This window comes from Physella acuta, unplaced genomic scaffold (genome assembly GCF_028476545.2).
Source record: "Physella acuta isolate Inbredline_101_S28 unplaced genomic scaffold, ASM2847654v3 ptg000369l, whole genome shotgun sequence".
NCBI lineage: Eukaryota > Metazoa > Mollusca > Gastropoda > Physidae > Physella > Physella acuta.
The window spans coordinates 52,332-73,039 of NW_026731888.1; the positions used below are offsets into that span (position 1 = coordinate 52,332).

Here is a 20,708-nt window from a genome sequence, read left to right on the forward strand (position 1 = left end):
TTAACTACATTTTGTGTTAAAACACATTGAAACTGTATTGAATTTTAAAAGATAATTTGAATTTGAAGTAATCATCTACACAGATGGGTATAATAATGTCTAAAGCAATAATTTACACTGATATTTAAAGTTGTCTTTTATGTACACACCTAAAGTAATCGCCTACACTCTACACTGAGGTCAAAGTAATCTTTCACACAGACACCCAAATGAATCATCCACATATTAAGTAATCATACACACAGATGTATAAGGTAATCTTCCACATATTTCAAACGTAATCCTCCACTTATTTAGTAATTGTCCAAACTAATGTCTAAATAAGTTCAAATATAGTACAATTATATTCTCTTCAACTATACTCTTCATTATCACTAAAGCCTATCAAATAATTATAAATATGTATTTTAAATGGTTTAAATTTTTTATATTCCAAAATTTTAAATTAGAAAAACCTTACATTTTAGATGGGTAAATAAATATTTGACAAAGGATGAATAGGTGTTAAAATGTATAATAATTACTACTAATATGTCTATGTGTACAATAACATTAATAAATACAAATCAATAGCAGAGTAACAGTTTAAACTTAGTGGTAATTTTACAAAAAAATTTAACACATCAACTTGGAAAAATTGTCAAAGCAATTTTCTTCTCTTTAAAGTAATGACAATCAGTTTTTAAAAGGCTTTATTAATCTATGTTCATTTCAAAACTTTATTCATTTGACACATTGTATATAATAAAAAATTACTATACTAAATTGAAAATAAATCAAGGGACATAATAATACTGGGAATGTTCTTTAACAATTTGATATATTGTAAATCATTATAGTAAAAAGTTGTTCTTCAAACTTAATAACTGACAAAAAAAAATTATGTTTCTTTTCTTGAAAATGACAAATGATTTGAAAATTAACATTTAATTTAATAAAATTATGAACTCCAATCACATAACAAGGCTGATAGGGAACAATAAAGCAAATTCAAAGTGTCTGTTACAAAAATATGCTGCCCAGATTTATTTTTACAATCATTAGTTTCCACGAGGAAAACAAAAATAGCATTCTGAGAGACTTAACAGTTCTAAACCATTTTAATAGTTATAATGTCAGTGGTCAATCTAAACATATCTACTTGTGTTCAGTGATGAACAGCAAGCAGAAAAACAATAGTTTCGTAAAAAAAACTTTAAATAAGGAATAAATCTCGAAATAATGTGGACCAACAGGCATGCACTTTTTATATTTCAAATACCCTATATATACACACATATTTCATAAGAATTTAATCTGTTGGCAAACAATAAGGTGAATATAACTTGTAAATAAATACCCAGTTTGATCAGCTTGTAAAAAACAAATCAAAGCAAGAAACAAAAGACATTTGTTTCTTATCAATAAAGCCAATTAGTATTCAATTATAATAAATAACCCTGAGTTGATAAATGAAATACTTAATATAAAAACTTCAACTTTTGATTGAAAACTAAATTTTTAAATGGAAAAGCTGCAAGTATATTTAAGAATGTTTAAAATGATATTGATAAAAAATGTTTTAAAAAACTGGATTTTTTTCAAGTGTACAAGCTTTGTGACAAAATACATTTGCTAAAAGAGCCTAATGCTTTTCTGTCCATTGCCAATCAGTAAAAAGAACTATTTTATTTCAAGGTACAAAAATTCAAAGCCCATTTTTATTAAAGTCAGATACATTTTGCTTTTAGAAATTCAATCATATTATATTTTTCAATGCATAAATAAAATGACTTGTTTATATGATGATATTTTATTTATTGCACAGAAAAAAAACTTTTTTGAAAACAAAAAAAAAACAATTGCAATGTGAGAATATTTCATAAACATTTGGATTTGTTTTGGGTTGTTTTTTTATAATGCCCTCTTACATTTTCAGCTTAATTTAAAATTTAGTACATAAAATCATTTATAAAAAGGAATTTCAAGAAAAGAATGACTGTTTAAATTGTATAGGCTTTATTTAAATTCGCTGACATTTTTTACTAGTAAATTCATGGAATGTGATTATCATCTTGATTGGTCAATGTTAATTATGATAATGTGTTAAGACAACAAAATGCTCATAAAATATAAATTTCTGTAAAACTCCAATAAAAATGCTGAGTGGGAAGTAATACAGTACAAATCAATATAAAATAAAAACAACTTTTACAACAAATAATGCAGATCCTTTTTGGAAAAACTGTGGATGTTTTGTTTTTAGTATTGCAGCAAGTAATAAATAAAATACAAACTTGCATGTAATGGGATTAAAAGTCATTCAATTGTAAAAACATGTCTAACAAATTATACAAGCATATTATCAATAATGTAGTAATTCAAGACTAGACTGGTTTCATTAGCACAAGAAGTTCAACATCTATTTATTATATTACTAATGCTATTGGCGAAATTTGTGTAAATACCTAGCTTAAAAAATAAACTACAGGAAAAAAATCTGCTCCAATAAATATCTCGTTGAAAATGTTAAAATCTTGTATAAGTTTTAAAATATTGATAAATTTACTCAAACATCAGGTAGAAATTTCTCCTTCAGCATTAAAATTGATTTACAATAAAACTGAACAGTAAAAATGACAAATAAATTTCATTTAATTATAACTATGGTATTCCAAAATAACACAGATCTCAATTATTGTAGTCAGGCAAGTAACTGGAAATTGAATCTATTAAAGTGTCACATAAAAACAATCTACTAAATCTAGACTAAAAGCTAAATGTTGAATTTCATATCTGGAGAATTGGTTATTGTTGCACACAATAATCATTCTCTTTATGTTGCTTTCTAACATGCATAATATATTAGATAAAGTATTGTTAAAACTGAATCAACTCTTGAGTGGACATGCCACAAAAACTTCATTTACAATTAACTATAAAAAGCCAAATCTGCCCCTCCTAGTGATAAGATTACCAACTACAGACCAATCTTTGGTGTTCTTGTTGTATTTTGTAATTGTCCCTTGCAGAACTTTGCCATCATGCCCTCCTGCTGTGTACAGCATGTCTCCATGGACTGTAAGACCCATTCCCCGACGTGGACCAAGCATTGGTTGAATGCTGGTCCACAAGTTTGTGCATGGGTCAAAACATTCTACAGTGCTGAGACTAAAAAAAAAGTCAAATGTTGAATTACAATGATAAAATATAGCAGTTTTTATTTTTTCTTATTTAAAAAAAAAATATCATTACACATATATTTACACGATATTAACTGAATTCATATTGTTATCTACTTTAAGACATTAAGTAGTAAAAAAAACAAGATGAAACAATTAGATTACCACTGGTCTTGATTACATCCTCCAGCAACATAAACTTTACTATCCAGTGCTGCAGCGCCATGCATTGATCTTGCTTCCATCATGCTAGTACAAGTTGACCATTGATATGTCTGGTAATAGATGGTATTCAGAGGTATAACTTCTGCAGTTGTCTGACTTATACAGTTATATGGAGCCTTTTGGAACTAATCAATTGATTTAGAGTTCACAGAACAATGAAAATGGAATAGGCATTTTGATGATTCCTCTCATCAATAGATTTATGAGTTTGGAGTGCAGGAAAATGTGGGGTTGGTTATTTGAAGATACAAAGAATTTTATCAGGTAATTTTTAAAAATTTACAAGTAAATCAGAATGCAAACAATCGTAAGATCAAATCTTTAAAAGCAGCCTCTATTTAACACTTGAAAAATAGAAAGTTGCTTATAATACTTTTGTAATATAATGACAATTGCTTTTCCTTAAATGAGGATCTCTTATGACTCTTCAGCTGATACATAAGTAACAAGCTGAGCAACAACTAATGAGTTCCCACACAAGACAGTCTAATGTAATGATAAGAAATTTGCTCCAAGATCTTTCTTCACACAGGTAACTTTCACTTAAAAATGATAATGTAAAAAAAACGAATGGTTTTTATAACTAGTTGTATCAAATTAAAAAAACTGTATCATTAAGTAGCTGGTTATTTAATCTTGATTGTTTAGCATCCATAAGCCATTCATTATAATACTCACCTTGGTATCAAAAACATGACAAGACTTGAGGTCTTCAATACCATTGTAGCCCCCACATAGATATAGACGGAAATCAACAACTGCTGCAGCAGCCATACTTCGAGGCTCCAACATTTCTAAACATCAAAGTAATTATTTTTTAATTGAGTTGGAATTTATATAAGTGGAACAACAGGTCCATGTATATCTGTGTTAAAAGGGTTTACCAAAATAGGTTATGATTAATAGATCAGATCTATTCAACAAACCTCTAAATTATTTTTAAAAAGCCAAAATAATATTTGCATGTGAAAGCTTATATTTTTATGCTTTGTATATGTGTAAGCATTGTAAAGTGTACGCACAGGGAGACAACTCACAACTAACAAGATTTAAGAAATATAAATTCTTACCATTGAGGGACCAGGAATTCAAATCGACATCATATTTTTCAAATGAAGACAGTACGTTTTGTGTTCCATGTCCTCCAAGTGCAAACATGGCCCCACCCACAACACTAACGACAACACTGCTCCGTGCCACACATAGCTGACCACGTGCTTGCCATGTTTGTTTATCAATATCGAATGCATGAACAGATCTTGAAGTTTCTGTGGCAGTGGCTCCACCTACTGCATAAATAATTTTTCCTACCACTGCAACTCCTAAGCTACGTTTTGCTTCAGGTAATGGAGGCAATTGTGTAGCTTGATACGTAAATGGATTAAAACTTTCAAAGGAAGATAGAATCTCTCTACTTGAGGATTCACCACCTGAAAATTATGAAAATATTTGAAGATCAGACAGTTTCTACAGAAAAAGAGCATGATGAAGTCAATAAAAGTAGCATTTAAATTTAGAGATTAATTTTTTTTCTTCATTATGCTGCCTCTGTTTCAAAAGCATATTTACTAAACATACACATTTTAAACATTAATGCTGTAAAAATAATCTGCATAAAAAGAAATAAAATAATATCCTAACAGTAACATTAAAAATTATTTTTTAAATAACACTTTTTCAACAATGTTTAAAAGTTGTATTCATTATTTTTTAAATAAAAATTTTCACCAATGTTAAAAAGGATTACACATTGTTATAAGATTTAATGCTTAACATACCAACAGAGTAAAGAATGTCTGCTGCAGAAAAAAATGCACGAGGTTGTGATCTAACCACAGCTTCATTATAGGCAAAGTTTATCAGATCAGGGTGAAATGAGCTTGCCTGAAAAGCTCGGGCTTGCTGAAACATTTTTGCAATAAAATCATCACAGAAATTTTTTTATAACAATGTATGGTTAAAATAATAAAAATGTATAAAACATCGATCAAGCTAATGGATAAAGAATGGTTAATTGAAACTAACCTGTAAATAATTTCGACAGTCTTCATTGGTGACAAAAAGTTTGTCCTTGCTGACTTCTTTAATCAAAAAATCCCATTGAACCAAAGGAAGCCTGACATGTTCCATGAGTAGAGATACATCCTCTTTACTGCGCTCAGGATCAAATGCTACCCATCTCATTACAGCAGCATATACCTAAAAATAAAATTAAAAATTGAAGGTATTGGACACTGTTTAGTCCCTGTTATCTCACAGCAAGATCATTTATAAATTTAAATAGTTTAAAAAATCAAAAAGTTTGAATAGAAATATTTAAAATACATTTTTATGACTATATTTTTAATTTTAATACTTAATTACATTTATTTTTATTTATTAACCCTTAAAGCGCGCACCACGTGGCCTTACGCGTTATAAGTTATGTAACAGCAAAGGCACGATCGTGGCTTGGTGCCCTTTAAGGGTTAAAGCAAATTTTACATTAAAAAATTAATATTCTATGTACTAATACAACATACCTCCTCTTCTTTAGCGACCTTCAAGCTGTCTCTTGAAATTAAACCTATAACCTAGGGAAAAAAATTTAAATAGTTATAAGATTTAAATTGAGTTTTTCACTAATCATATTAAAAAACTATAAACTGAGTTCAAACAAATTACACTTTCCTCTAACACTCACCTCTTCTACCTCAATTTTCAAAAACTCCTCATGCTGAGAAACTTCAAAAAAATTCTCTTCACAGTATTTATCTGCCACATCTTTCAGCTCGAAACACCCTGTCACATGAGCGAAATCCCTAATCCCTAAACAATTTGAAGGATGGAGATGCTCTATGATAAATGCACAGCAGAGTTTTTCTACAGCTGAAATCTGCATCATAGCTGCTGTCTGCATGACCGATTGCACAGTGTCCTCACTTAGGTCCAGGTGAGCAGTGTAAGCAAAGTTGATTATGGTTTGCACTGCTGGTAGGCTGAGATCTTGTATCCTTATTTGAAACCTATGGCTTTCATCCAGTTGGGAGCAAAACATAGCTTTGAAGTAAGGACTAAGTGCAGCCAGGACAACCCTGTGGGCAGGAATCACTACACCTTCCACAGACAAATTAACATCACACAACTCTCTGTCTAACCACAGTTGGTATATTTCAGACAACAGATTTTTAGAAAAATCTTTTTCCATGATGCAGTTGATACAATTATAATTAGTATATCTTTAGCCTGAAAACAATATTTTAATATTAATATTTTGAAATACCCTGAAAAGAAGAATAATTTTTAAAATGTTGCAGTTAAATGTCTACAGTCAGTCCTTTAAGAACCCCCCCCCCCTCCCGTTACATAGTCTTATTTACCTCAATAGTCCTTCTACTTAACCAAAATGATGCCCTACCTCCACTCATCACTTTTAACTCTAGGTAATGACAACAAGGTATAAGCATTTTTATTCTTAACTGATTTTTGTGAATTATCCATAATAATTGTTCAAAATGGAACCTTATTTATTCAGGCCTTAACTTAGCTATATTCTGTTATGGAGTCAGTACAGTCAAACAGTCTGGATTTGACAAAAATACAAATGGCAAGCCTGAGAAATGATATAATTATAATAAAAAATTAATTATATATAATTATAATAGAAAATTGTGTGTGGTAACGTGTTAGAAACTAGTACATTTAATTTAAGGGGAAAAAAGCTGACCTATAAAAATGCTCTGCTTTTCAATAGTTTAGTGGTTAATAAACGAATATGAAAAAAAAACTTTTTAATTATCAGCTTTGAAATGCAGAGAAAATCTATCCATAGGCCTATATATATAAATGAAAGTATGTGGGTGGGTAAGTATGTGTGACCAGTGCCAACGCCATATATATATATATATATATATATATATATATATATACTGCTTCACTAAATTTTAAATTAAACCATTTAACCTATTTCATTGCAAAGTATATCCACCATAAGACAACAAACCTCATTTATGCCCGACAAAAATTATGAATAGTGTAATGGAAGTGGTTTAAAGGTTTGCCTCAGTAATTAATTTCGATTTTGAAAAACTGCACTCTCCACTAGTCACGGACACTGGAAAGTTCAATAGTATTCTGAAGGAATATTTGGTACTCTATCTTCTAATTTTGGTTGTGCAATATAGAGAAGTAAATATGATGATGACATCTTCTTAGGAAGCCTTCGAGATACTACTTGAAGCTCGTTGCAAAGACAATCAGCATCAATATCTTTATTAGCGTTATGATGCATTAACAATGTTTCTTAATGTTTGCAGTCAGTATGCATATTAGCAGGTGTCTTTTTGTTGATATTGGATATATCATAAAGATAGCCAAATGTAATATTATGTTGTTCTAATTGTTGGAACCTCTCTTCAATAGACTGACTACCCATAACCAAAATAATGCTATCAAGATTTCTAATTCTAAGTGAGAGAAAACGAGACTTACAAGCCCAATTAAAAATCAAAGTTGTGCGTGTTTTACGTCATGTCATGCGCTAGAGCGATCACTAAATAAACATTAAAATTAGGTAATCATCTGAAATGTTCGAAATTAAAAGATTTAGATTAAATACACTAATTATATTATTATATTAACAGAGGAGTGGCTAGGGAAGGGTGGCAGACGAAAAGGGGGGGGGCGCCAAACGTGGTAGATAATAATAATATGTATTTTTTAATAAAGGGGATTACACATTTTAGATCTAGCTAGATTAAATTTTTAAATCCTCTTAAAAAATGTAAAATAATTACTAAAATATGCCTAATATTTAAACTTCGTAAAACGATAGATTATTACTTTACCTACTCGAGAGTCCTAGATTGAAGATTACTTTAATCTATATATATATATAATTCTCTACATACATGGGGACCATACAAGACACCACCACGTAAGGGCTTAGCCGTTCCTACCCCGCTCTCTAGGCATATTGTTACCACCCCCACCCCACCAGTCTGGTGAGCTGTGGTTCACCATGAATGTTTACAATGTGACGACTATTAGGGACAGATCATTTAGCTTTTAAACAATTTGAAACCAAGTTCTCCTTGATCATTTCATTGTCGTCTGTAAACTGTCGTCACAGACTGGCGCTTTCACTCAGGGGGGAGAGGAGAAAAGAGGGTAGTGTCGAATTCACAAATTATGAATTACTGAAAAGTAGCAAATTAAACAACTAAATAGCGGCATATAGTTATGCGTGGGTCAGCTCGTACTAATTATTAGGCCTAAAGTACTTAGAATAGAATTGATTTTGGGATTGATTAGAACTTAGAAAAGAATAACAATTAGTATTTAGTAGACATTAGACTCATTAGTGAGTCATCAGAGATCATTAGACTATTTAACTATACTTAGATACTATTTAGTATTTAGAGTCTACATTTTTATAATTAGTAGATTACAAACTAAATACAATTTGTAATTAGGCCTACAAACAAGTATATTTTAGTAGATTTTTAAATTTTACTTTTAGATCTAGATTTCTAGAATACTCTAACTCTGATACTAGAATCTAGATCTAGATCAGTCGACTAGATCAGTAGATCTAGAATCTAGATCTAGAAAGATCAAGCAAGATTTCAGATTTCTATTTCTAGATTCTAGGTCATGAATCATTAAATCATTCATTAGTGCTAACTGTTGAACTGTCTGTTGCTGACATTTTAGTTCAATCTCTACTCTAGACTAGACTCTAGTCTAGTAATATTCTCTACTACTAGATCTAGATCTACCACTATTCTCTACTTCCTAATCATTTAGATCTAGTTTTAGTGACTATGGCAAATAATAGATCTAGATCTAGTACTTAGATCTAGATTCGAGTAGATTTAAAAATCTAGACAGTAGGCTTACTTTTTGTTTTATTCTGCTAGGCCTATGCACTATGTATGTAGAATCTAGTATGTGTGTGTGTGTAGCTTTAGAGAACCTAAGGCCTAGCCTAGATCCAAAATCGAGACGCCATTTTGTCCACAGTCACATGACAGGGATACGGAAAGCTTTAATCGTACTATCCCAAATGCGCGACATTGACGTGGCATGTGCAACGAAATTATTACCACGTCCGCCATTTTGTTGTGTACAGGTTTCCTTAGCTAAACTTTTTTCATAGTAGTACAGTTCTAATCATTCTTTGCTGTGCTTTCAATCAGCTAAGGCTCACTGGAACAAGGACTTCCATTGTAAAGTGGTTGTAACCTAGAGAAACGTAAGTCTGATATAAAAAAACCATCACAACTTGTACAGATCTGTGATCGCCATGGTATCTTGTTGAATGTTGAACACTTTTTAATTTAGAATAGAGTCTAAATCTAAATTCTAGAACAGATCTAGACCTGATGATTGCTACGATTTTTATAATTCTATTTTAGAATATAGATCTAGATTTAGATCTAGATTCTAGATCTAAATCTAGACGGTTAAATCTAAAATCGGAGTATTGGTGTTATCAGAATCTGACAATGGACTCTTCTAAAAATGGGTGTGTGCGATCAGTTGGGTGACAAGAATTTGAGTCAAGATTTAGATTTAGAAATCTAGATCTAGAAATCAAGATCTACCGATCTTGTTTGGGCCTTAGCGTCATCATCAGGTTAGGACAGTGGTATGGTAGGACCTGAGATTGTGTTGGCAAACCTATTTTATTTTAGCGTATTCTATTCAGTGCTTCCTGTTCACCCCCAGTTGAGTGTATTATTTATTTTATTATAAACACAACTGAAAACACTAAACTACAAAACCATTAGGAAGGCACTAGAGAATGACTACATTAGATCTAATTATTGGGAGAATGTTTACACCGGTGTCTGAAAATAGAATCTTCTTTAAAAAAGGGGTGTTAGGTTACCGATAGTTAACTAAATACACACATGGCTGGCTAATGTCAATGCTAACCCTGTCCCTAACCCCAACCCTGGTCCAAAAATACGCCTAACCCTAATTTCTAATCATAAAATTAGTCGCGATTACAATACTACTAACAACCCAACACCCCTTTGTTAAAGAAGATTCCATTATCGGACACTGGTATCTATAATCATCTTAATTATTTTTATAAATTTGTTTTTAATTTAAACGTCAACATCTCTAATGATCCGTTATCGGTTGGGGCATTAGTGGCATTACAGTTGACTTCATAATTCTTCGCTATCCATATCTGGCTGCTACTTTGATTAAGTCTGAGACTGGCAGCCCCCTCCAATCCTTGATGCCATTAGTTAGAGGGATCACTGACAGTGATTTCTCACTGTTTTAGATATAGCTAGCCTCAAATCTTGGACGATTTGTTATTTGGTCATGTAAGTTCATTCAACCTAATAAGTAGGCCTAGGCCTAATAATATGTTTATATTATCATGCATGTGAGATACTTGTTACAATACTAACTTAACTGTCTTTCTAGTTTTGCACTCAACCCAAAGCAGTGAAAATCTTAAGTAACATTACAACAAAAGCTGGCAGGCCTAGTCATATTTGTATTTTACTCAAGTTCTAACAAAATAATCAAAAACTAAAACAAAAATTCCTAAAATATAAAGTAGTTGGCCTATTACTCGCTAACTTTGAGGCTGGTGTCCTGACGCATGACTTCTGACAATTTTTCTGCCAAATTCCAGTAACCTTCTGCTACTTGCTTTTTAAAATGTTTACCGCGAGCAAAATGGGGTGGGGGGTCATGTTATAACAACAAACTATAGGTGGCAGGGCGCTATGTGCCAGAAAAGCATTTCAAAATTTGCGTTGGAGAATGAATGCTAAATTTAAAAGTTGGTTTCATTAAAAACACTAGGACTTTTTAAATATAAATTTCCATAGTACAAAATTGATTTCCATACTAAAGCATTATTAGGTTTATCAGTATGACAAAATAAATCAAATATTCAGCCGTTTTTTTATAAGACGGGCCAAGGAAATGAAGCAACCAAATTTTGCAAAGAAAATGACAACCAATTATTTTTGGTGATCACTAGTGAGGAACTCCCTGTGCATAGCCAGTTAAAAAGTCAATCCGGACTCGTGGCTTTTTGTAGCTTCAAACAAAAGGGTGGTTGTTATGGAGGGATGTGTCGTATCATAGCTGTAAGTGACAATAGATTTTAAATGAAGTAATTTGGCCTAAAATGAGCTAAAACCCTCAAAATTAGTGCCTAATAGATAAAATATGGATGCTTATTATTTAGTGGTCATGTTCAAATTGGCAATTGAGTACAGTTTAGATTTAGCGAGAATAACAAAATAAAGAAATAGTGTTTTCCTAACGTTTGTGTGTGTTTCAGTTGTGTTAATAAAATTCACTCTGAGGCGGTGTATAGAATGCACTAAATTGGACTTTTACCTAATACGTAATACCACATTAGATCCCACATGGCCAATGAAACAGATGCAGTTGTCCCTCTGCTATAGACTTTTTAGAAAATAAGTGTTTGGTTCTGGTTCTTAGTAGTATTGTAATCTCAGGTATAGTGATGTGCTGGTAAGACTAGGGTTTGGGATAGGATAAGCTGTTAAGCAGGCATGTTGTTACAACACCCCTTTTTATAAGAGTCCACCCAACTCTGATGGGTACCTAACTCAAGTTAGGGAAAGTAAAGGCGGCAGGGCATATTGCTGACCACACTATCTCTTCATATGCAGAGTTCACAGAAACATGTGAACTCTACTTCACTTGTCCTATAGACCCTCAGGTTCGAAAAGGGAACTTGAATTTTAAAGGGAGACTAGATCTGTGTTGACTTAGCCTGATGAAACTTTCAAATTTAGCAACATTATCTTAAGTAGTATGGTCAGAAGTTTTGTTAGGGCTATGATACTAAATTGTAGGGTTTGGATTAGAAATGTGGTTAGCATTTCGTTAGCAAGTCAAATTTTTATGTCGTTTTTTGTTTTTGACATTAGCTTTATCTCGTCAAAAATACTTTTTATGTCTATCTTTCTAAAATATCTAAATGCCAAGCATTTGTGACAGTCTGCAATTGGCAATAAAACAATTTAGCTACTGATGCACGGGCTAAGAAGATCTACTTTTGAGAAAACTGAGCTTAGCCTAGCTTATCAACATTTAGAAAAAAACAATGATTTCTAGACCACTGTGAATGTATGGTGGGTAGATCAATATATTGTTTATGCTCAATATATTGTTTTTGCGGCTGGAAATAAAAATGTAGCATACACTAAAAGGAGTCAAAGCAAACCTTTTAAAAATGAGATGGGTTCGCTGTTTCAAGTCACAATAAATGATAAATTCTGGTGTTTGGGTTTGTCGGTTAGTTTTGTTGCTATTAAAATGTATAAACATAAAAAGATAATGAAAACTTAGTGTTTCTTCTGGCCTATTATAATTTATATACCTGCCAAAGGCTTTACATAATTTAAAAGAAAACTTAAAAGTTTCAAGGTCTTATTGGGATTTTTTAAGAATAAGAATCCAAAACAAGTTTTCCATTTCTTAAAATCATCTTTTTAATGTAATTTTGTGGTCCTACTAATCATTTGACGGGAGGCCATGCCATAGTTTATGAAATAAACTTGCTTGTTGGCCAGAAGTAGATTTAACCTCTACTCGAATCCCTAAGTTTAACATTTTTTATAAATTTCACAAAGTACAAATACATTATGACACCTGTTTCTTAAATCACGGAAAAATATTTACCTCGGTCATCCCATTTTAACCACGGCATTTTTAGCTTTTCCGATTTTAATGTGGGAGTGTTTTCTGATGTTGCAAGAGGTTCTACTTTAAAGTTAAATAGGTATGTATGTTGATTACTATTTTTTTGTGTTAAAAACCGTGTAGTTTTATAAATTTTATAAAGTGATTGTCTAGTTTACAAATAGTGCATGACCTCCCGCTCTGATGCCATTTTTAACAATTTTTAATTATGATTGCTTATCTGTTTTTGACAACATTTTACTGTCAATTCTTTTCCCCACTTCCTGTCCTTAAACACAGCTTTCATTTTTATTACTCAAAATTATAAATTAGTCTTCTTACTATTGTCATTCTTTGTTGTTTCCATGAAATTTTATCTTTGGGTACTGACCTCGAGATCATAAAATCTAACAAAATGTACTTTCAAATCCAAATTATTTCGATCAATATATATATATATATATATATATATATATATATATATATAGGCTACATCAAGATCAGCACAAATAAGAATTGCATTTGAGAATTTTATGGAAACATAGAATGCCTAAATCAACTGTTTAATCCATTGGGAGTACTTATGATTTTGATCACAATGTACCATTAAAAACCCTATACTCTATTTTCATAGCACAAATTTATTGAGCTAAAAACTTATTTAGCTGTTTTATATCTAAATTATCTCCATATAATTTATGTTTAGGTTTGAAACATAATGGGTAATATAGCTGCCCTCTTGAAACGCTGGATAGGGAAGAAAGAAATGAGGATTTTAATGGTTGGTTTGGATGCAGCTGGAAAGACAACTATACTTTATAAGTTGAAGCTTGGAGAAATAGTTACCACTATTCCAACTATAGGTAAGAATTTTTACAACAGGAAGAATCGGTTGTTAAATAATTAATACTTTTAGCATTTTGCACTGAACTGATACAAATTATTCATTTTTGTTTCAGGCTTCAATGTTGAGACTGTGGAATACAAAAACATCAGCTTCACAGTATGGGACGTTGGAGGTCAAGATAAAATAAGACCTCTTTGGAGACATTACTTTCAAAACACTCAAGGTTGTGCGACTTCAAAACCATATCTTAATTATTAGTTTAAAGAATCATGCTTTTGAAGAAAGTATTGCCATTAATATGACTTAAAAATCAATTCTACTTTTGCTCTATTCCCTGAGTGCTGGAGTTTATTTTACTATCACTTCCCTCAGTCCCACAGACTGTTTGCCATTTAAGTTACCCATGCATGTTTTATGTGGTTTTAAGAAATATTTTAGTTTGAAATATTTGAATATTAAATGATATTTATCTAGATAAATATTTTTTGATCAGATCATATATCCAATAAGATCTAGAAAATTGGTCTATTGAGAGGTGCTGTGCATCTAGAGTTGGTGCAGGTGATCTTAATCTGTCCATCCGATCTGGTTCTTTTAGCAAATATTTAGTCTTTTGTTATTCAACAGATCATCAGCTTTGTCTGATTCTAATAAATTTAATGATTTCTAACAATGCTAATATAGTCATTTGTTTATATCAATTAAAAAAAAATTTTTTTTTTAGGTCTTATTTTTGTAATAGACAGCAATGACAGAGAACGAATAGGAGAGGCTAGAGAGGAATTAATGAGAATGTTAAATGAAGATGAACTGCGAGAAGCAAAGCTATTAGTTTTTGCTAATAAACAGGTATAAGATAAAAGATAGTATGGAATTTTTTTATTCTTATTAAGGTTGAATCGTGTACATAAGATAACTGTTTTATTTTATTTTTTGTCAGGATCTCCCCAATGCAATGAATGCTGCTGAAATAACAGACAAATTGGGTCTTCATAATTTAAGAAATCGATCATGGTACATTCAGGCCACATGTGCAACCAGCGGTGATGGGCTTTATGAAGGACTTGATTGGTTATCTGCCAATGTTAAAAAATGATTTTTTTTTTTTTTAACTTTTTTCATTTAAAGCTGTCATTCCTGTTTTAATTATACTTGTCAGCAGATCTTATTATACTATGCAAAAATGGTTAATACTTTCATTTTATTACCCATTGAATTTCAAAATAAATGTTTTGTTGCTGAAGGTTATTTTATTCCTTCTCAGATAATATAGGGACCAGTTTATTCATATAAAATATTATGTTAGGTAACAAACTTTTTGTATTTTTATACACTTCCAAATTTTTTTGTCTTTAACCCATTATTTCCATGGTCATGAGGTACTTGATTTTGTACCACTGCAAAATTATTCCAATTTTTTAATGGATGAGCATAAACAACTTACTCCATCTTTACGCATTGTCTACTAAGAAATGTGATTCCAGACATCTTTTGGTTGAAATCATGGTTTTGATACTTTCATTTGAACTATTATTATAATTTTCATAACTTATTGATAATGTGAAGTAATTTAGCTCGATCGTAGATACATAAATCTGTGGCTGCAGTTATTGCATTAGCATACACTAGTATGTGGGTGTGTGGTCAGAGTTTTGTCTCAAGACCTTGGTAATACAAATATATATTAAAATAATTTTACTGTGCTACAGATCTATTCCAGTTCATTCTGATTTGTTAACAAAAAGATCAATGCAATAGTTAAATAAAAATCAGCCAGAATCATACTATAGAATACTGCTTTAAACTTCCTGGTTGTATGGTTGGTAATGGCGTTAGGTTTGCTGTATTATCAAATGAGTTCATAATTACATAGTACTGATTATTAAATGTTTAAAGTAGGTCTACAGTTGCACATTTATTATTAAATGGCTCACTATTTTTGTTTTGCCCACATGGTAAAAAGTGTGGTTAATATCAGCTTACTCACTTCAGTTTTGTAATTTGTGTGTTCTAGAAATGCTATACTAATATTAAGCTAAATATACCATTCGATAGTATTTAGAAGAAGAAAAAAAAATTTAATCAAGTGGTTTTTTTTTTAATATTGCAATTACATGCTGTTGTGCACATCTTTCACTGTACTATAAACACATTTTATTAAAATTATAAAACATTTTTGTTTTCAGTTCAGGGTTGGTAAAATTTAGGGGATTCAATTCCAAAATTTGTTTATATTAGTTTGAATTTAAAATAGACTTTCCAGTTGGGGGAAAATGGTAATGTGCACTTGTTTCAGCATCAGAAAAGAAAAAAAGTAGGCTGTTTAAGGTTCTGCAACATTTGTTTTCAACATATTGTTCATTTTTAAAAAAATTATCTGTTGCATCTATTAAAATGTGAATAGTTTCTCTTTCATAAAAAAAAATTTCTAGTATAATATGGTTGTACCAAGTCCACTAGTCTATTGTTTAAATAAATCAAATACACAAAAATGAATAAGCCTATTACCAGGGTAAAAAGTATTATTCATTGATTAAAGATTGTCTTTCTAATTGTTACTTTTAAAGAATCATAATTGTCTTATGTTAAATGATTTTGTGTATGTCTTTAGATTTTCTGCCAGTTAATTATACATATAATCTGATATGGAAGAAAAGTGTGATACATATTTTTTTATATTTCATTTTTAAAATTTGATACAGTACCCAGGTTTTCTTGTCACCAAATCAAAAGCTTTTTAAAATTTCTTAGCGTATTCAGCTGGATGTTCATTTTTTTGTTTTTGTTATAAATAAAATTTTGAAAAGCATTACTTTCTTTTTTTGTTGTTTTTTAATTTATTGGATATAAAATGCTACTTCAGTAGAGAAGGTAGTTTAATTCCTAACTTGATTATTTTAGGTCGCTGTCTGACAGAATTTGGTAAAATGGGAAACGTCTTTGCACAGTTGTTCAGAGGTTTGTTTGGAAGGGCTGAAATGAGAATCCTTATGGTAGGTCTCGATGCTGCTGGAAAGACAACTATTTTGTACAAATTGAAACTGGGAGAAATAGTCACAACAATTCCAACTATTGGTATGTTAATCATTTTTAAAATTAAAGGTTAGCATAATGATACTCAGCACATTTGTTGGTCGTGGTGTTATAAGAAGTTTATTTCTTTCAGGTTTTAATGTAGAGACAGTCGAGTATAAAAATATCAGCTTCACTGTATGGGATGTTGGTGGACAAGATAAAATTCGACCTTTATGGAGACATTATTTTCAGAATACTCAAGGTAGTGTACTCTAGGAACTAAGTAGTTTTTAGTGTGGAAATTATGCATTTCCTTTTTTAGTATAGGTCTGTGTTATTTCGATTGATAAAATGCTTAATTTTCTTTCAGGGTTAATTTTCGTAATTGATAGCAATGATCGAGAGAGAGTAGGAGAAGCAAGGGAGGAATTAATGAGAATGTTGAATGAGGATGAACTAAGGGATGCTATTCTATTGGTCTTTGCCAACAAACAAGTAAGTTACCACGTTAATATTACTTAGCTAATAATTTGCTGTCTTAAGCATTTTTGAAACTGATCATGACATTTACAGAATGAGTAAACTTTAACAACTGAACTCCTATAGTTAATGCCCTCTAAAAAAAAATTCTGTAAATTAATAATTATTCAGAGCATATATAGTTTATCTCTTTTTAAGATTTAAATTTTTGTCACTTTCTTTTTACAAAGTAAAAACACTCATGTTAATTTTGATTTAAATAGATATGAATGTCCAGTATTATTTTTCTTTTCCCAATTAGAATATCTATATTCATTTTCAAATTAAGAAAGGACATTTACAGGTTAAAATTCTGAGAAATTCACATGCATATAAATAAACATCAAAGCAGATAAAACATTGAAGCAGAACAGGGAAGGGAATACAATTTTTATAATTACATTTTATTATACATGGTTGGTTTTGAGTAACAGAATATAGGTTTTGACTAAGTTGTGGAATCATAGTGTGTTGTATAGCAAATTATAACAGGGTGAAAGGGAGCCACATTGGCAAGTGTTCTAATATCATCTGGGTACATGAATAATTATAATGGTATTGCACATTTTTCTGTGAAATCATTGTGATTATTTCTTAAACTGTGATGTTAAGGGGGGGGGGGGGTGTCTGTGGGTAATAAAAAATTTAAAATTCCATATTTTAAGAATTCATGTCCGAAAATCAGCAAATATAGAAAACTGAAATCGATTTATAGATATATGTATTATGGGATCATTATATCAGGAACCACATGGTCATGCCCAGTTTTTTGCTACTTATATACTGTGTTTGCTAAGTGTATCCTATCCTCTACATGGTTGGTGTAGACCTAGTTAATATTGTCACTTCTATAATAAGGCTAAAATTATCCGAAAGCCCAGAAATTAAGTAGACATTCTTTTTAAGCAGGCTCTAGTAATAGTATAAAAATTAATTGGGGGGGGGGGTTAAAAACAAGCAAATGCAATGGGATATAATTAATAGTATGGTGTTTATGCTTTATGATAGTGCATAACTTGTAGTTTTGTAATAACTAACCAACAACTTTATCCTTTACAGGATTTGCCCAATGCAATGAATGCTGCAGAAATTACAGACAAACTTGGGCTACATTCACTTCGTAATAGACAGTGGTTCATTCAAGCAACATGTGCTACCAGTGGTGATGGTCTATATGAAGGTCTTGATTGGCTGTCAAACACTCTGAAAAAGAAACCTTAATATGTGCAAGTTGTAGACTAGCTAATGCCATCATATATTTTATATTCTTTTAAAATGTTTATTAATGATCTGTTACTAGACTGATTTCAAAAATTAAAATTCCAACCAATTAAATTTTTAAAATTGACTAACCAGAACAAAAAAACAGATCATAACTTAAAACAAAATAATGTTAATTTTTCCATTTCAAGTGTTTTGGACTTCTGATTGCCTGTGTTCCCTTATTTTAATTGTATATTTAAAACTTGTAAGGATATAAATAGTCAGCATTACTGTCATCTGCAGTAAAAAATACAAGTTTTCTCTGTCAAATAACTTTAAACAGTATGGGGAAGAATGGTAGAAAATTTTGCAGTTAATGGAAACTGTTAGACAGTGTCGTGATAAGTGTTGTCAAATCTTTGCAAGGACTGATGGAATTTGCATGTTTTAAGAGTGTATAAGCATGCTTGAAGAAAGTTAATTTTAATTGTATTAATGCAATGATGGGATCTTTGTCACTTGGTTATGTTTCATATTATCATTTAGGCATGCAAGTTGCGTGGTGTATTTCACATTAAATTATATAACAAGTGTGATATACAAATAAAGTAAGCCATTAAGTTTTAGACCTACTTTACTTTGCAAAAAGCATTTGTTATTTGTTTGGGACCCCAGCTTAAATTGAAAGCTACAGTCAGTTCGCTTTCCTTATGCTATTTATTAATTTTATTTAGAATTTCCATGAAAGAGAGATCCTGTTGTATGAATGCATTAATATCTGTGGGTAAGATTAAAACTAGTAATTTTTTTACCCTATAGTATTGAGATCTCCTTTTTCGTAATTGCAAAATTGATGCACATTCCAATTGTTTACAAGGGTTAAAGAAGCACAGTAAAAAAATTAATTCAAAGGTTATCACTTTGCAACCTGTTAAAAAATGTTACTCTTTTAAGCTAAGTACTTGGGCGCTTAATTTTTTTTTTTTTTGTGAATGTGGTCATGAATAACTGCTGTTATGAACTCTCTCTGTGTGTATTTATTAACATGCATTTTTTTTCTGTATGAAAGTAATAAAAGTCTTCTTAAAATATTAGTTTGTTTTTATTTATCACAATGATTTATGTGTTGTATGTATACACATACTTTTTTAATGCTCTATGGCATCAGCCTGTATGCTGAATTACACTTTAAAATATCCAAATTTAGTTTTTACATAAAAAAATGAATTAAGAATTTTATATTTTAAGAATTGTCGTTTTGTAAATGCAGATTGCTTAATTCTGATTTTAAGGTTTCATTTTAGTTTGCATACTATCATCAGACAGGTGTTATCCTGAAGTTCACAAAGTATCCGGTTTTAAAAAAGGATCTTTAATTTTAATGCCACTCAATATGTTTGCTTATGGCATTTTAATGTTTCACACATAATTAATGAAAGAGCGTTATGCATTGCTACACTTAAGTTGTTAATACTCCTGGAAAGGTTTTTGCAATAAATATAAACATTGGATGATGGCAGGAAGGTGCAGTTTGGTATCCAGAGTTTCCAGCCACTATTATAGCACCTGGGTTCCAATGACGGTGTCCTTGAAAGCGATTCAAAGGCGCTACTGAATTCAAACTACATCATCCTCCAGCTGTAGGACAGGTTCTCATTTGAGCACTATGGCGTTGACATTTATTTTGAAGAGCATCATCATTAGTCTCCAAACCTGTGGTGCCCTGGTGGTAGTGTAATAAAGTAAAGGATTGGGGCCTTTGAACAGGTGGTAACATAGGTGATAATGTACACTCCTGGTTTTCATACAGCACCCCCTGGGTGATAGGGCAGGCAAACCAGCACCTTAAAAGCTAAGGTCCAAGAACTCATGTCCTGACATGGTTTACATTTAAATGACTTAGTTCTGGAAAACAAGGTCAAGTCTAAAAATACTACATGGTAGTGTGCTATTGTTCTGCTAGCAACATAAATTAACTGAGCATTACCCTGTTGCCATCTGAATAATTTTGGCTTTATTTTTTACTTTCTCATATACAGAGTATATAGGAAAATCACATGAAA

General features: G+C 31.1%; 2 protein-coding genes across 4 annotated transcripts; one reads left to right on the forward strand and one right to left on the reverse strand.

The window, feature by feature from the left end:
* Positions 1-16: 16 nt before the first annotated feature.
* LOC131941691 (kelch-like protein 20) lies at positions 17-9,303 on the reverse strand. 2 transcript variants are annotated; one of them, XM_059301114.1, is made up of 9 exons: positions 9,267-9,303; positions 6,070-6,611; positions 5,909-5,959; positions 5,412-5,585; positions 5,165-5,288; positions 4,457-4,816; positions 4,065-4,180; positions 3,327-3,436; positions 17-3,150 (listed from the first exon to the last, which is right to left on the reverse strand). In XM_059301114.1, the coding sequence occupies exons 2-9, from the start codon at positions 6,571-6,573 to the stop codon at positions 2,916-2,918; spliced, it is 1,674 nt and encodes a 557-aa protein (XP_059157097.1). In that variant the 5' UTR covers positions 6,574-6,611; positions 9,267-9,303; the 3' UTR covers positions 17-2,915. The 2 variants fall into 2 exon arrangements, with proteins under 2 accessions (XP_059157097.1, XP_059157096.1); XM_059301113.1 differs by lacking the exon at positions 9,267-9,303 and having other exon boundaries at positions 6,070-6,703.
* Positions 9,304-9,411: 108 nt separating this feature from the next.
* On the forward strand, positions 9,412-19,736 carry LOC131941692 (ADP-ribosylation factor 1). Of its 2 annotated transcripts, none has more exons than XM_059301116.1 (5): positions 9,412-9,621; positions 13,768-13,924; positions 14,021-14,131; positions 14,633-14,757; positions 14,849-16,716. In XM_059301116.1, exons 2-5 carry the CDS (start codon positions 13,780-13,782, stop codon positions 15,002-15,004), a joined length of 537 nt encoding a protein of 178 aa, XP_059157099.1. In that variant the 5' UTR covers positions 9,412-9,621; positions 13,768-13,779; the 3' UTR covers positions 15,005-16,716. The 2 variants fall into 2 exon arrangements, with proteins under 2 accessions (XP_059157099.1, XP_059157098.1); XM_059301115.1 differs by lacking the exons at positions 13,768-13,924; positions 14,021-14,131; positions 14,633-14,757; positions 14,849-16,716 and adding exons at positions 16,810-16,983; positions 17,075-17,185; positions 17,294-17,418; positions 18,502-19,736 and having other exon boundaries at positions 9,435-9,621.
* Positions 19,737-20,708: the final 972 nt, after the last annotated feature.